The 13,870-nt window shown below is 49.2% G+C and overlaps 1 protein-coding gene across 1 annotated transcript in view; it reads right to left on the bottom strand.

The window, feature by feature from the left end:
* Nucleotides 1–2,500: 2,500 nt before the first annotated feature.
* dchs1b (dachsous cadherin-related 1b) overlaps nt 2,501–13,870 on the bottom strand; it is a gene marked incomplete at both ends in the record, with an annotated part of 82,113 nt that continues 70,743 nt past the window's right edge. Inside the window, 14 exons of the mRNA XM_080549779.1 lie at nt 2,501–4,542; nt 4,670–5,079; nt 5,272–5,443; nt 6,198–6,339; nt 7,319–7,605; nt 7,943–8,073; nt 8,682–8,833; nt 8,990–9,201; nt 9,642–9,755; nt 10,179–10,575; nt 10,777–10,983; nt 11,482–11,738; nt 12,987–13,196; nt 13,395–13,520. Of these exons, the coding sequence (XP_080405905.1) occupies nt 2,501–4,542; nt 4,670–5,079; nt 5,272–5,443; nt 6,198–6,339; nt 7,319–7,605; nt 7,943–8,073; nt 8,682–8,833; nt 8,990–9,201; nt 9,642–9,755; nt 10,179–10,575; nt 10,777–10,983; nt 11,482–11,738; nt 12,987–13,196; nt 13,395–13,520 (4,859 nt within the window). The remainder of the gene's footprint in view (nt 4,543–4,669; nt 5,080–5,271; nt 5,444–6,197; nt 6,340–7,318; nt 7,606–7,942; nt 8,074–8,681; nt 8,834–8,989; nt 9,202–9,641; nt 9,756–10,178; nt 10,576–10,776; nt 10,984–11,481; nt 11,739–12,986; nt 13,197–13,394; nt 13,521–13,870) is intronic.

Below are 13,870 nucleotides of genomic sequence, written 5' to 3'. Positions count from 1 at the left end.
CCAATAATTATTAGCCAGAGGCAAGCCAATTCTCCCCCACTGATGGCCTTTTAATGAAGGGCGAATCTGACTCTGGTTCTACAAAGTTACCACTGAAAGCCCAGATGACTGGGACATTGTTACGCTTTAATTGCTTTTTAATTCCCCCCAATCTAGGACTCGGTTGACTCAAAAAAAGAAGCAAAACTAAAGAAACAGACTCCAGTTTGTCAAAAGAGATCAGTAGGAATTTATTATTTGCTTTTAAATATATGTACACATGATTTCTGCCAATCGCTCTGCCGCTGAAATACTGACAGTCGTCTCAAAGCGGACTCCAAATGGAGGCGTTCCAACTCAAGAAATGGTTTCGAGACAACATTATGTCACTAATAATCGGATTAGTCGTGAATATGACGTTACGAAGTCAGGCTCATTGCATGTGTAGCTCCAGCTGAACCAGGGCCAGCTTTGTGTGAGGCAATTGGTGGTATTATAACAGACATGCAGCAGAGGTAGCCAAACTATCCCCTGAAAACAAGAGGACATCCAATTGCTGCAATCACCCCTACAGATTGAGAACAGACCAAAAGAGGGGAAAAAAAGAAAAACGTAGGAATGAAGAAGACACTGCTACTTTAAAGCTTTTGCCTCTCGCTCTCTAGCAGATGTCCAGGAGAGAGGTCCCAAACAATGGGTGCATGGAGAGGACAGAGATAATGAGATAAACACATGGAACCTGGATATGGTTCTCTATCTCCATAAGAACTAGATCTAGATGAAGTATGTGAATCATAGAAGTAGAATGCATAGAACATAACGTGACACATGGGAAGCAACAGCCCTTGGGTGAGGGTGCTGAATGGGAGTAGGCTACGTTCAAGCATTTAACTCGTTGCTCCGCTTATCACCTCTCTGTTCCGTTCGTCAGAACCTGCCGTGTTTGACTGGTTATGTTAAAACACCCATGATAATCGGACAGTTCTGTGCATTGTATTTCTATGGTATACAGATGAACCACTTCACAGTTACAAGCCATCATAGGGACGATGATGATGTCGTTAACCTTTCATTTGACCTGGAAGCACTTAATACAAAGACACAGAGGTGATCAGGAAATTGAATTATCCCTGATATTTTTGAGGGAACCTGTTCTGTTGTGTAAAACAGTATATTAACGTGTAAGACAGGTCAACTTTTAGTGGCAGAGTGAAGAGTGAAGACAACAACCATTCCTCTTTGATCCTGTCCGGCCATCTCTACACTTTTCTGGCCATCTCTACATTTGTCTGATCATCTCTATAGATTTTGGAAGATCTACCATTGACAAAAGATTTCAAGATACAATACAGCATAGTGAAAACTGAACATGGTTTTGCGCTGTCAACATGGCCAGCAGTTCCTATTTTTCATATAAATAATTATCAAAACACAAATGTCTCTCAGTCACTCACTCACATCACAACTGTCACAAGTCCACAAACACACAGAACAGTGGATCTAAAACCTATGACAGGGAACACACACATACCATAGCTAGCATACATACAAATATATATATATGTAAATAGACTGAAACTATAACCTCTCCTGGTGAGATTATGGCATTTTTAATCAGAAATCATAGTCAATATAAAAATATATAAAAAATACAACAAAAACAAATGAAGTGTCTTTTGGAACAGCGAAAGAAAACAATAATCACAAATCCCCTTTCCCCTTTCCGTGCAATCACTGGCTTTTTCAGAGTGTCTTTTTATTTACACAAAGGTATTCAATCCGAGGGATCAACAAAAGGTGTGACGGCAGCCATTTTGAAAGCAGCCATTTTGTGAGTTAACACTGTAGTGTAAAATGTCAACAGAAGTCAAAGAGAGGAACAGCGGAAACCTAAGCTCCCTGGCCAGCCAGCGAGGTGACGTGAAAACAACACATCTATCTACAGACTTCACTACTGAGGGCCTCTGAGGGACTGTAGGGTATAAATCAGTTCATCTCATAACCCTGTGCAGTTCTCAGAGACCTGCGTCACAGTGGACATGGAAGGGATAAGGAAGGCTAATCCTCTCACAATGTGCCTCCTAACCCAGAACCATGTTCCATCTCTATACTGTACATCCTTAGGTGAAATGAGAAAGGACATCCATTCCGGAATGAAAATCAACTTCTGCCTTTCGGAAAGAAAGAGTGAAATTGCCCCCTTTACAAAGTCAAGTGTTTATGTTCTGGATCCTGGACATACTCACCCTCACAAAACCTATCCCCGTCTGACCAAGACAAGGTCATTGTAAAAATGTGGTCAGCCATGCTTACTTCAAAACTATCACCTTTGCAGATCATTAATCAATGTGTCGTATCCTTCCTATAATAAAGACTATTCTCCTCCCTTCAGAGAAATGTGCCATCAACTGATATTAGGCTACTCTCACTAACCCTAATAGAGTATATCCCACTTCGTGCAGGGACATCTTCCCTAGAATTCGAGCAAAATTGAAAAAAAACGGGTCTCTAAAATCTGCTCTCAGATCCTCATCTCGTGGTCAGGGCTGTGGTCCAGGGAGGGCTCCCTGGTGCTGATCATGGACGCCGAAGGGCCCTGGGTGACCCCGAAGGGAGAGACGGCTGGCGAGCGGGCCGCCAGGGGGGACAGGGAAGGGGAGAAGCTGGGCGACATGGCTGCCGAGGAGATGGAGCCCTCGTGGCTGATAGGAGAGCGGCGGAGTGAGGCCAGGTGAGGGAACGTCCGTCCGATTATGGGGACCTTGGGGGGCACGGACATGGCTCCTGGGTGGGCCACGGCGGTAATGAGGGGCGGGGGGTCGATCCGGGGTTTGGGGTCCGTCTTGGCTTTGGGCTGGAAGGGCCTGCGGGCGTTTTGATTCTGCGGGGCCGTCTCGTCTTTAAGCCGGGCGATCTCCGTGAAGACGTTGGCCAGGGGCTGGAACTGAGGGCACCAGTTGAGGAGATAGTCCCAGTTGTAGCTGCCTCGTAGCTCCTCGTCGCTGGCCACGATGGCCGTGAGAGAGCCGCCCACTGAGGGCTTGCCGTCCTCGGGGAAAGCGTAATCCTTGGGGTGGGAGATGTTGAGGCCACGGCCCACTCCCAGGTAGCCCCCTCCCTCGTCCCGGTAGACTGGGAGCTGACCAGAGAGCATGGTACCGCTGAGGCTGCCCCCTAGCTTCTTGCCTTTGAACCAGGTGCTACCTTCCAGCGCTGCCGGTTCGCAGGAGATGTCCGATAGCTGGTCGGCGTCCTGCTGGATGCCGGAGTCCGGCCCCCGGGCTGAGATGTGCTCCTGCATGGAGGACGAGATGGACGCCACGCGGGGGTATTCGTTGATCATGCGTATCTCGTCGTCCTCCGCTGCCTCGGCCGAGCCCCTCCCACTGGAGTGAGAGGGGTCCAAGGAGCCCCCGCGGGTGTACGGCCCTCCTCCCGCCCCGCCCTGGTCGCCCGCATACCCCGGCAGAGCCTGGTGGTAGATCCTCTCTCCCCCTGTTCCGGCCTTGGACTCGTCCAGTTTCTGCAGGGCGGTTCCCGAGGCCACGGCTCTGTTCCCGGCCTCCTGGCCTTTCTTCCTCCGGCGGGACCTGACCAGGAACACCACCACGGCCATGACCACCAGGAGAACGATCACACCCAGGGACACGGCGATGATGCTGATCAGCAGGATGTTGACGTCCGTGGCCAGGCCGAAGCTGGTGCTGGTGACGTCGATGGTGACCTGGGCCGTGGTGATGCGGGACATATCCAGGGGGCTGTGGGCTGTCACGTCTATGGTCATCAGTCTGGCCTCCTCTTTGGACCGGCCTGAGCCGCTACTGCTGCCCGACCCGTCCATCTTCAGAAAGACCACCCCGGTGGTTTTATTGACATCAAAGTACGGGGAGCTAGTGGGCAGGGAGAAGAGCACGATGCCATCCACCCCTGCATCCTCATCGCTGGCCTGTACCTGCCCGATGCTCTGGCCCCTCTTAGCCATCTCCGGGACCTCGAAGCTGAACTCAGTAGAGGTGAAGAGGGGGTCGTACTCGTCCTCGCCTGTGACATACACCTGCACAGTCACCGTGGCTGAGTGGTTGCCGGCATCGACCGCCAGAGCCACAAAGTGAAAGGAGTTGACCTTCTCAAAGTCAAAGGTCATCCTAGCTTTGACCTCTCCAGAGTTCGGGTCCACCGCGAAGGCCTCTCTTCCCACCCCTGACCGCTCCACCATGGAGTACCTCAGCTGACCGAATATGCCGGTATCGTGGTCTATAGCGTGGAGAACAGTCACGGCCGAGTTGATTGGCTGGTTCTCTCTGATGCTGGCTGTCAGAGTCTCTATGGGGAAGAAGGGTCTGTTGTCGTTGACATCCTTCACTTCCACGCTGACCGGAGCCAGAGCGAAGTGGCCGTGACCGTCCGAGGCCTGGACGATGACCACGTGTAAGGATTGGTGTTCGCGGTCAAGCGCTCGCTGGAGCCGCAGAGCTCCGGTCCACTGGTCCACGGTGAACAGGTCCATCTCATCCCCAGAGCTGATAGTGTACTGGACCTCTGCGTTAGGAGCAGAGTCTGGGTCTGCAAATGAAATATTCGATTAGTTTAGATCAATTTGTGTGTGTGTGTGTGTGTGTGTGTGTGTGTGTGCGTGAGAGAGAGAGAGAGAGAGAGAGAGAGAGAGGGAGAGAGACAGATCTTTTCTCACCTATAGCAGTCAGACGTAATATCTCAGTCCCGGCGGCTGCCCCCTCACTCATGGACACGGCGTACTCTGCCCGACTGAACGCAGGTGGATTATCATTGACGTCACCGACGCTGATCACAGCTGCAACGCTAGAACTCCGCTGGGGTACGCCGCGGTCTGACACAACGATTGTGAGGTTGTAGAGGGGTGTGGCCTCAAAGTCAAGCCCCTCTGCCAATAGAAGAGTCCCCACGGTCTGGAAGCCCCGCCCCTCCAGGAAGCGCACGCTGCTCTCAATCTGAAACGCATTCCCAGCATTCCCGTTGGCGATAGCAAAGTCGAATCCGCAGTTCTCCCGAGAGAGGTCGCTGTCGAAGGCTTCCAGGGTCAAGATGGTCGCTCCGGGGATGGTGTCTTCAGAGACTGTGGCCCTGTAATCATAATAATAATAATAATAATAATAAGGTTAAAAACGTTATATACTGTAGTTATAACATTCATATCAATGTTGTTACATTGTAGTTTAGTAATTGCTTTGTAATTGCATAGTAATGCAGTTGAGAGGGATAAGAGGGATATTCTGTATCAAGTCCTTGTATTGTGATTGGAGGAGAGACACTTGCCTGTACTCTGACTGGTGGAAGATGGGAGCGTTGTCGTTTACGTCAGAGAGGTGAACTTGGACAGTGGTGAGGGAGGAGAGGGCAGGGGAGCCCCCGTCCCGAGCCTCAATGACCACACTAACCGATGGACTCTCAGGGTCAAACTGGGCTCTTTGGTTGATGAACAGGGTTCCTGGGGGAGCAAAGCATGGAGTTGTCAGTCATACAGTGAGAAACCTGGTGGTATCATAGATAGATAGTGACAATAGAATAATAGAATAAAAATAGACATCTAAAACATTATATACAGTAAGAACAGTCCAGTATTATTTAACAACCTGATCACCCTGCTCGAGACAGCCGGAGGAGGACTTCGTACAGTCTTATTGTGGCAGGCAGAAAATATCTCCTATAGTGCTCCTTAGTGCAGCGTGGTTGTAGTAGTAGTCTATTGCTAAATGAGTCATATCATATATATCTAATGAGTCTGATTCGTACTTTATGGCCCAGATATATTAAAGATTTATACCCGTTCTTTCAAAAGGGAAGTCTACCTTGCCAAAAAACAAAATGGTAAAATAAAGGTGAAGAGAAATAGAATAGAATTAGGGCTGTAAAGATGAGTATATTAATGCTATTTAGCAGAGTTTTTGGTTGAGGGGTGGGGGGTGGGGGCTTGCGCTAAATCGACGGTGACTTTTCTATTTTTTATTTTTTATTTTTCCCCCCCAGGAGATACAGGGCTATTCATAAAACATTCGGGGCTAGAGCCCTGGATGCCCAGGCCTAACGACGTCACTGCCCCTTAGTATGAGTTATTCAACCAGTTTTGACAAAAATACAATCAAGACATACAGGTATACATGTACATCATAACCACTCTAGCACAACACAGAGGTGTCAATTACATGTCTTTAGAATGTAGTAAAGGGAACCAATTCCCATACCGTTGCTGGGGTCAACATAAAAGCCCTCTCGCGTTGATGACATCACTCTGTAGGTGACCTTTCCATTCTCTCCTGTGTCCCGGTCAGTTGCTGTCACCGTGACAACAGGGCTGCCTGGTGGTGAATGCTCAGGCAGTGTTACCTGGGAAACGAAAACATAGCTTTAATGTCCCATGATATTCAATGGAAGACAAAAAAAACACCAATAGGAGTGTATCCAATGGACGTCAGCAATTTAACTCTTAAGTAAACACATAAATAATTCACTTTCCAGTTCTGTCAATAAAGGCTGACTTACAGGTTGAGGAGAAAAGTTACATTTTATCTTTGTTCCTGTTTTTCTAAAACCTCAGTTAAAGCTGAAGTCATTTCCTGAGTCCCTGTAGTAAACGTTACGAGTTCATCTGAGGAACCTTTCCCCAGTGGAGACACATTCACGAGAGATTAGCCAGTTAACTTTTATCACCCTCAGCGTGTGTGTGTTTGTGCATGTGTGTGTGTGTGTGTGGCCGTGTGTGTGTGTGTGTGTGGGCGTGCGTGCGTGCGTGTGTGTGTGTGTGTGTGTGTGTGTGTGTGTGCGTGCGTGTGTGTGTGCGTGTGCGTGTGTGTGTGTGTGTGCGTGTGCGTGTGTGTGTGCGTGGGCATGTGAGTGTGCGTGTGCGCGTGTGCGTGTGTGTGTGTGTGCATGTGTCTATGTCAGCAAATGTGTTTGTGTAGGCCAAAGGACTGTCCTGGGACAAATTTATTTCTGAAGCTAATTTGCTCTACTGTCTATCAAATTTAACAAGGTGTGAAGACCCTGGAAGGTAAAAAGCTCACGGTTGACATATTTAGTGGGCACCTTCCACCTCTCTTAATAGATGACTGTGGCAAATAAATCTAGTATTACACCAGAGAGGAGAGACCAAGTTTACTGAATGGACAAGGAAGCTTTCTCCCTCCACAGAACAGCACTTTTTTTTTTCAGTCACGGGCAAAAAATGGTTAGCGTCTAAACTCTAAAGACAACAGAAACGACTGCAATATTGACATGTATTATGACTAGTTCATCTGTTTATCTGGTAGCAGAACTTCATGCGCTTATGGTGAGAGAAGCGCGTCGATCGATTGGGCTGGTGTACCTGGTAGAGGTCTTGAGTGAAGGTTGGTGCGTTATCGTTGATGTCCTCCACCAGTATGGTGATGTTGGCTTCACTCTGGTGCTGAGAGTCTGTAGCTCTGACAGTCAGGGTGTACCAGGTCTTCTCCTCATAGTCCAGAGGGGCGGTCAAGGACACCCCTCCGCTGTAGCGGTGTATCCCAAACCGGCCCTGCGAGGTCGGGTCCAGCTGCAGGGTGTAGGAGAGCGCCGGGCTGGAGTCCACGTCGTTACCCGTCACCAAGGTGATCTCCGTGCCGATGGAGGTGTCTGGGGGTGGGAGGGGAGCGGAGAGGGTTAAAAAAGTGCTAGAGCGTAATAGCCTAGCGTTTGTCTCAGAGAATTTCTTCTAATTTGTTACTGTGCCCTGCGATTATTTCTGTGTTGGGGGTTAGTAGTATGTAGTGTGTTTACTGAAACATTATCAAACAGTTATCTGAAACTATGTTACTGTTTCGGTCCATCAACCACTGCTAGAGGTAGTGATATTATGGAGGTGTAGTGATGTTATGGAGGTGTAGTGATGTTATGGAGGTGTAGTGATATTATGGAGGTGTAGTGATATTATGGAGGTGGAGTGATATTATGGAGGTGAGGATTGACTTACTCTCTGGGATACGGATCTCCCGGGGCAGAGGTATCGTGGGGCTGTTGTCGTTTAGGTCCACAATCATCACTGTCAGCGTGGCCGAACCAGCCAATCGTGGGCTGCCCCTGTCCGTCGCCGTGACTACCAGCCTATCACAAAACAAAAGAAACCTAAGCATTCTGTGCTGAGGTCATATCTACGGTACATTTTACAGCCCAATAAGTGAGAGAGGTGGGACTTGAGGGAGAGAGGGGTTTGGGATGTTGAAAATCCTTGGAATGTTCCGAATGGCATGCAGTGTCTTTGGGGGACATATGAATATAATCAGTTCAATCCCAACGTAGTTCCCTGTTTCATGGGTGAAATATATTCTGATTTATTTCGACAATATAAAGTCTGATACATTGTTGGCGAAAGTGATACATGGAATACATTGTGCAATGTCACAGTAAAGCGGTAAACAGTGGATTTAAAGACTCAGAAGTTGCAACTTGGCTTTCTAATGGCATGCAAATATCACCTTCTAGTGTTACAGTACACGCATATTCTATACGCCCTATCACCCCCTGTAAACACATTAAATAGCTGAGTACAACAGATAACCAGTACATATTCACCTTCTGTGCCAGTTTTTTGTCTACTGCACAAGTTCACCTGTCTTTCTTACTGCACACTGGTTAGGCACTAGTTAGGAGAGAGTAAGCTGAACTTTCTACTAGTACTGGTTCTACTAGATACCTATCTCTGGAGCACTCACTTGGTAGATGTCCAGATCTCCCGGTCCATGATGGCTGCCGTGGTGATGCTTCCTGTCACCGGGTCGATCTTGAACAGGCCACTCATGCCCGATGATTGGATGGAGTAGGTCACCTGACCATTCTGACCCTGGTCCACATCCTCAGCCATCACCTGAGGGGGGGCAGGAGGCAATGAGAGTGAAAAATAGAAATGCAGAGTGTGTGTGTGTGTGTGTGTGTGTGTGTGTGTGTGTGTGTGTGTGTGTGTATATTGAGAGAGAGAGAGCGAGGGTATGGATGATAGGTAGATCATATATGGATGATATACCTGTATGATAGGTAGATCGTATCCCTGCGCCTCTCTCATATAGGCTATGTAGTTCTGCAGCTGGAAGCGAGGCAGGTTGTCATTGACGTCCTGTAGGATCAGGTTGACGGCCATGAAGGAGGTGGAGGACGCAGTCTCAGCCTTCACCACTAAGCGGAGTCTGGGGGTGTCCTCGAAGTCCAGGCCCTTAGGGCTCTGCACCCAGATCTCACCTGTTGGGACAGGTTAGGGGGGACAGGCGAGTGACAGGTGAGTGACGACAACAGGATTAGAAATGATGGTGAGTCATCCATCTGTGTACTGGCCTGGGTTAACACTAGAACAGCCGTGTCTATTTTACCTACTATAAGAGCTGCCTCAGGAGTCAAATCTTTACAATCCTCAAGCTGTTATTTACACACAACGACCACTAGTTGGCCGCTTGTAAATTAGCTTGCTTCCTACACAGAAAAACGGCAAAATAGCTTTATATTAGCTTATCCTGATGTGATTATGAAAATATAAGGATACTGGGTGGTAGAACGACACATATCTAGGAAAAGTCATGAAAGGAGGGTCCTGAAATTTGATAGAGTGCAAAGATATAACATTTTTCTTTACTCACAGGGGTCAAATGACCCCTCATGGCTGATTAAGTTACTCTCTGTCTGACCTGTGGAGCTGCTGATGCTGAAGTCGTGCCGTCTGTTGCCACTGAAGAGGGTGTAGCTGATGCCCCTCCGTGTGCCATCTGGGTACTGGGCTTGGGCCTGCGCAACGGCGGTGCCTGCATGGGTGTGATAGGAGGGGGTTCACTTTATTGGTAAAAGTTGAACATTTCTGAGTAAGGGAGGCACAAGTACAAAGCTTTCAACAGTCTATATACAGTTAGAGTACATGTGATATTTTAAATGGTAAATGGGACTGCACTTATATAGCGGCTTATTCCAAAGCGCTTTCCAACGGCCTCTCGTTCACCCATTCACACACATTCACACACCAATGACGGTCCGCTTGGGAGCAATTTGGGGTTCGGTGTCTTGCCCAAGAACACCTCGGCACGTGGCCAGTCGGGGATCGAACCGACACCGGCTCTACATCCTGAGCCACAGCCGCCCTCGATATCTTAACTAATTCATGCAGATTTTTAAAGCATATAAATAAATAAATACAGAAAAAAAAGCTAAGAAATACTGAATTGATATCAGACCTTTGACGGCGTTCTCTTGGATGCTGACGTCCCTGGCGTTGCGCGAGAAGCGGATGCCGTTGTAGTCCTGCTCCTTCACGTAGACCACCACCACCCCTAGGGAGGACTGGGCCGGGGTGCCCTGGTCCATAGCCTCTACGATGAGGGTCCTCTGCACCTGGGTCAGCCCCCCCAGCTCCTCCGTGGCCTGGATCTCTCCCGTCAGAGAGTTGATGCTGAAGCCCCTCATCGGCGCCGCGAAGCGGTAGAACACCGAGCCGTTGGCGCCAAAGTCCTTATCCTCCGCCCTCATGGTGGCCAGGACGCGATGCGTTTGGCCGGAAGAGACCTCGACGACCAGAGGGTCCTGGATGAAGAAGGGAGCGTTGTCGTTGACGTCCAGCACCGTGACGGTCACCTGGATGGAGGGGGGTTGGACGAAAAAAATGGAGAGAGGGAAAGTATTTGATGATGAGTGATTATTTCATCTTTCTAAAAGCAGAATGCAGGCAGTAAGTAAGACCATCCTCTCTAGAAACATTCCTCACTCATGACAAAACCAGAGATCCCAAACAAAACAATAGATCACGTTTTGTCCGAGTCGTCAGCATCCGTTTACCTGTGCCGAGGTGTTTCGGGGCTCGGCAGGTGAGAGGTCGACAGCGAACACCTGGAAGCTGTACACCGCCCTTTTCTCCCGGTCGAGGGGCGCCGCCGTAGTGACGCGCCCCGTGTTTTCGTCGACAGTGAACGCCCCCCGCGCCTCTCGGCTCAGGAAGTAGAGCACCTTTCCGTTCTCACCCTCGTCCGAGTCTGTGGCTGTCACCTGGGGAACGGGCAACGAATCAGAATCAGAATCAGAATCAGAATCCCTTTTATTACATCTCAATGTACAAAGTATCAAAAATATTTTCCTTTGGTTCCTCAACATTGGCATTAAGATACAACATCACAATAATAAGTCAAGTTAATAGTAAAATAAGTAATCCATCAGTAATAATTAATAAAGTGATGGTACTACAGTGGCTTCGATAGTGCAAAAATGTTGAGCAAAATACAATGATATGAAATGCACTATAATACGGCACAGGAGTTAGGTTGTCAAGTAGTTTACGTAAAACACAAAGTATCATGTTTGTGTTATGCTATTCATTTATTTCCCTCTAGCAGTTCTCTCTTGAAGTAGAGTGGATTAATTCCTACAAGCAGCATTGTGAGTTCAAGGCAATTCTGTCCCAAAGGAACATTTTCACCTTTCCTGTCATCTCATCATATCAGACAATAGCCTAACAGGGGAAGTTAAACAGGTCTGTGACCAGCGTACCTCCAGGACCAGAGAACCCTCAGGTGCGTCCTCAGACATGTCCGTGGCGTAGCTGCCGCTGCTGAACGCTGGGCTGTTGTCATTGACATCCAGGACTGTCACCTCCACCGTGGCTGTGCTGCTGAGAGCAGGTGTGCCCCGGTCCAGGGCCACCACCTCCAGGGTGTATCCAGCCTTCCTCTCTCGGTCCAGGGCTCGCGAGGTGGACAAGGCCCCAGAACTGGCCTGGAGCTGGAAGTCTCCGTCTGGGTCTCCAGCTGGGAGGGAACGACACAAACACAAAGACGGAGAGAGAGAGAGAGAGAGAGAGAGAGAGGGAGGGAGGGAAGGAGATAGGTCAGGTATAGGTCAGGTCCAGTGAGAAGAATGACTGTTGGAGTTCTACAGACGCGATAAATAACAATCGTGTACGATCGCACAGTTGTCATGGCGGCGTTGTGAAACACGGAAATATGTCTTGGCATGTCACATCTAGTCACATCACTTCTTTTCCATTCACACACAGACACACACGCACACACACACTCACCCCCCCACACACAGACACACAGACACACACGCACTCACACCCCCCCCCACACACACACACACTCACCCCCCCCCCCACCCACCCACACACACATACACGTGTCAGCCTTGGGCGATCCTAAAGACGGACAGCGCTGGATTCTTATTCGATGTGAGAGGTCGTTTGTGAAAGAAGACAGGAGGTCTGAAGTAGCAGCGTGGAGGTTTTGATCTGCGGCCCAGTTCTCCTCCAGATGTCCTGACAGCAACACGGCAGCCCAGCGCTCCGTCTCCACTGGAAGGAGGAAACTCATTCTGCGCACCGTCAGTGGAACTCTCTGACAGTCGTTCATGCGGACTCGGGGTCTGCTGCTTATTGTTATTTGCAGGAAGCATTTCGTGAGCCAAATGTAATGGTTATTTGATAGCCGGTGCTGTTGCACACCTGTGTGTATGTCAAGTAGAAAGGAATTCGTGTGACCCTGCTGTGGTAGGGAGCGCTGAGGGGAGGGATGCTTTGAAGGGAGATGTCTTGCAGCCCGCTGGCTGCACCCCGGAGCCTTATATGGACTTCCTGCCTTAACGAGGGCAAGCCTTATATGGACTTCCTGCCTTAACGAGGCAAGCCTTATATGGACTTCCTGCCCCAACGAGGCACACCTGTGGGTCATTAAGCCACCAGGGCTTGGCGATAAGAGAGGGAGCGGGCTGCCCTAACAATAGAAAAGTAGGAGAGAAGTATCTGTGTGATTACTACCCCCCCCCCATGTGTATGGAACTGTTTTAGCTGAAGACCTGCCTTTGGAATACCCCTGGATAAAGGACTCAGAGAGGATTGTGGACTATTGAAGAATAAAAGATATCGAATAAGATTCCCGATTGCATTTGAATTGTACTTTGTGTGTCTGGTTTTGTAACTCCACACACCCTTGAGCCTGCTACACTGTATACACACACACACACACACACACACACACACACACACACGAGTGTCTCACCAGTGATCCGGTACTCTATTTCCCCGCTGGGCCCTGCGTCTGGGTCCGTGGCCCTGAGGATGCAGAGTTCCACAGCAGCCTGGTTCTCCGGCACCTCCAGGCCGTACCAGGGCCTCCCGAAGACGGGCGTGTTGTCGTTCTCATCCTGCACGGCCACGCGCACCACCGCCTTGGCGAAGTTGGGAGGCAGCCCCCCGTCTTTGGCGTACACTAGTAGGAGAAGAGACAGTCGGGAGATATTTGGAGAGAAGATTGTAAAAGGGCTGTAAGTGAGAGTAAACTGATGATTCACAATATCAGGATATTGATTATACCCAAGGTAGGGGGGCTTATGGACCGCATCTACGGTAGGGGGCAAGGTGTGAGGGACTCGGGGGGGGCGGGGGGGGGGGGGGGGGGCAGTCTAACCTGTGAGTGTGTAGTGGTCCTGTAACTCTCTGTCCAAGGCTTTGGTGGTGGTGATGACTCCTGTCACAGGGTTGATGACGAACCCTTCCTCTGTCACTCCTCCATAGGTCACCTGGCCATTAATGCCTGGAGAGAGAGACACACACACACACACACGGGTACAGAGACAGCATGAAAGGGTGTGTCCCGACAGTCTACAGAGGACTCCTCCCTCTTTGTCTGCAAAGATCTGTAAACTCATAACACAGTAGGTGAAAGCAATGTAGTGGATGCAGATGGTGAACTTGCTTTCATTTTATTAAAAAAACATGTTATATTAAACGTTTTTACATCAGTGATGAGTTACATCAGATGATGGAAGGACACAAGGAAAGGAGCTGTTTTTAGACTATAATAAGACTTCCCAACTGGGGTACAAAGGCAGCTGAAAAGAATCAACACCAGAACGTTGCTTCTGCTTCGCCACGTAACCACAC

Source organism: Nansenia antarctica (genome assembly GCF_963989245.1).
Source record: "Nansenia antarctica genome assembly, chromosome: 20".
Classification (NCBI taxonomy): domain Eukaryota; kingdom Metazoa; phylum Chordata; class Actinopteri; order Argentiniformes; family Microstomatidae; genus Nansenia; species Nansenia antarctica.
This window is presented reverse-complemented; position numbering and strand designations above follow the sequence as displayed.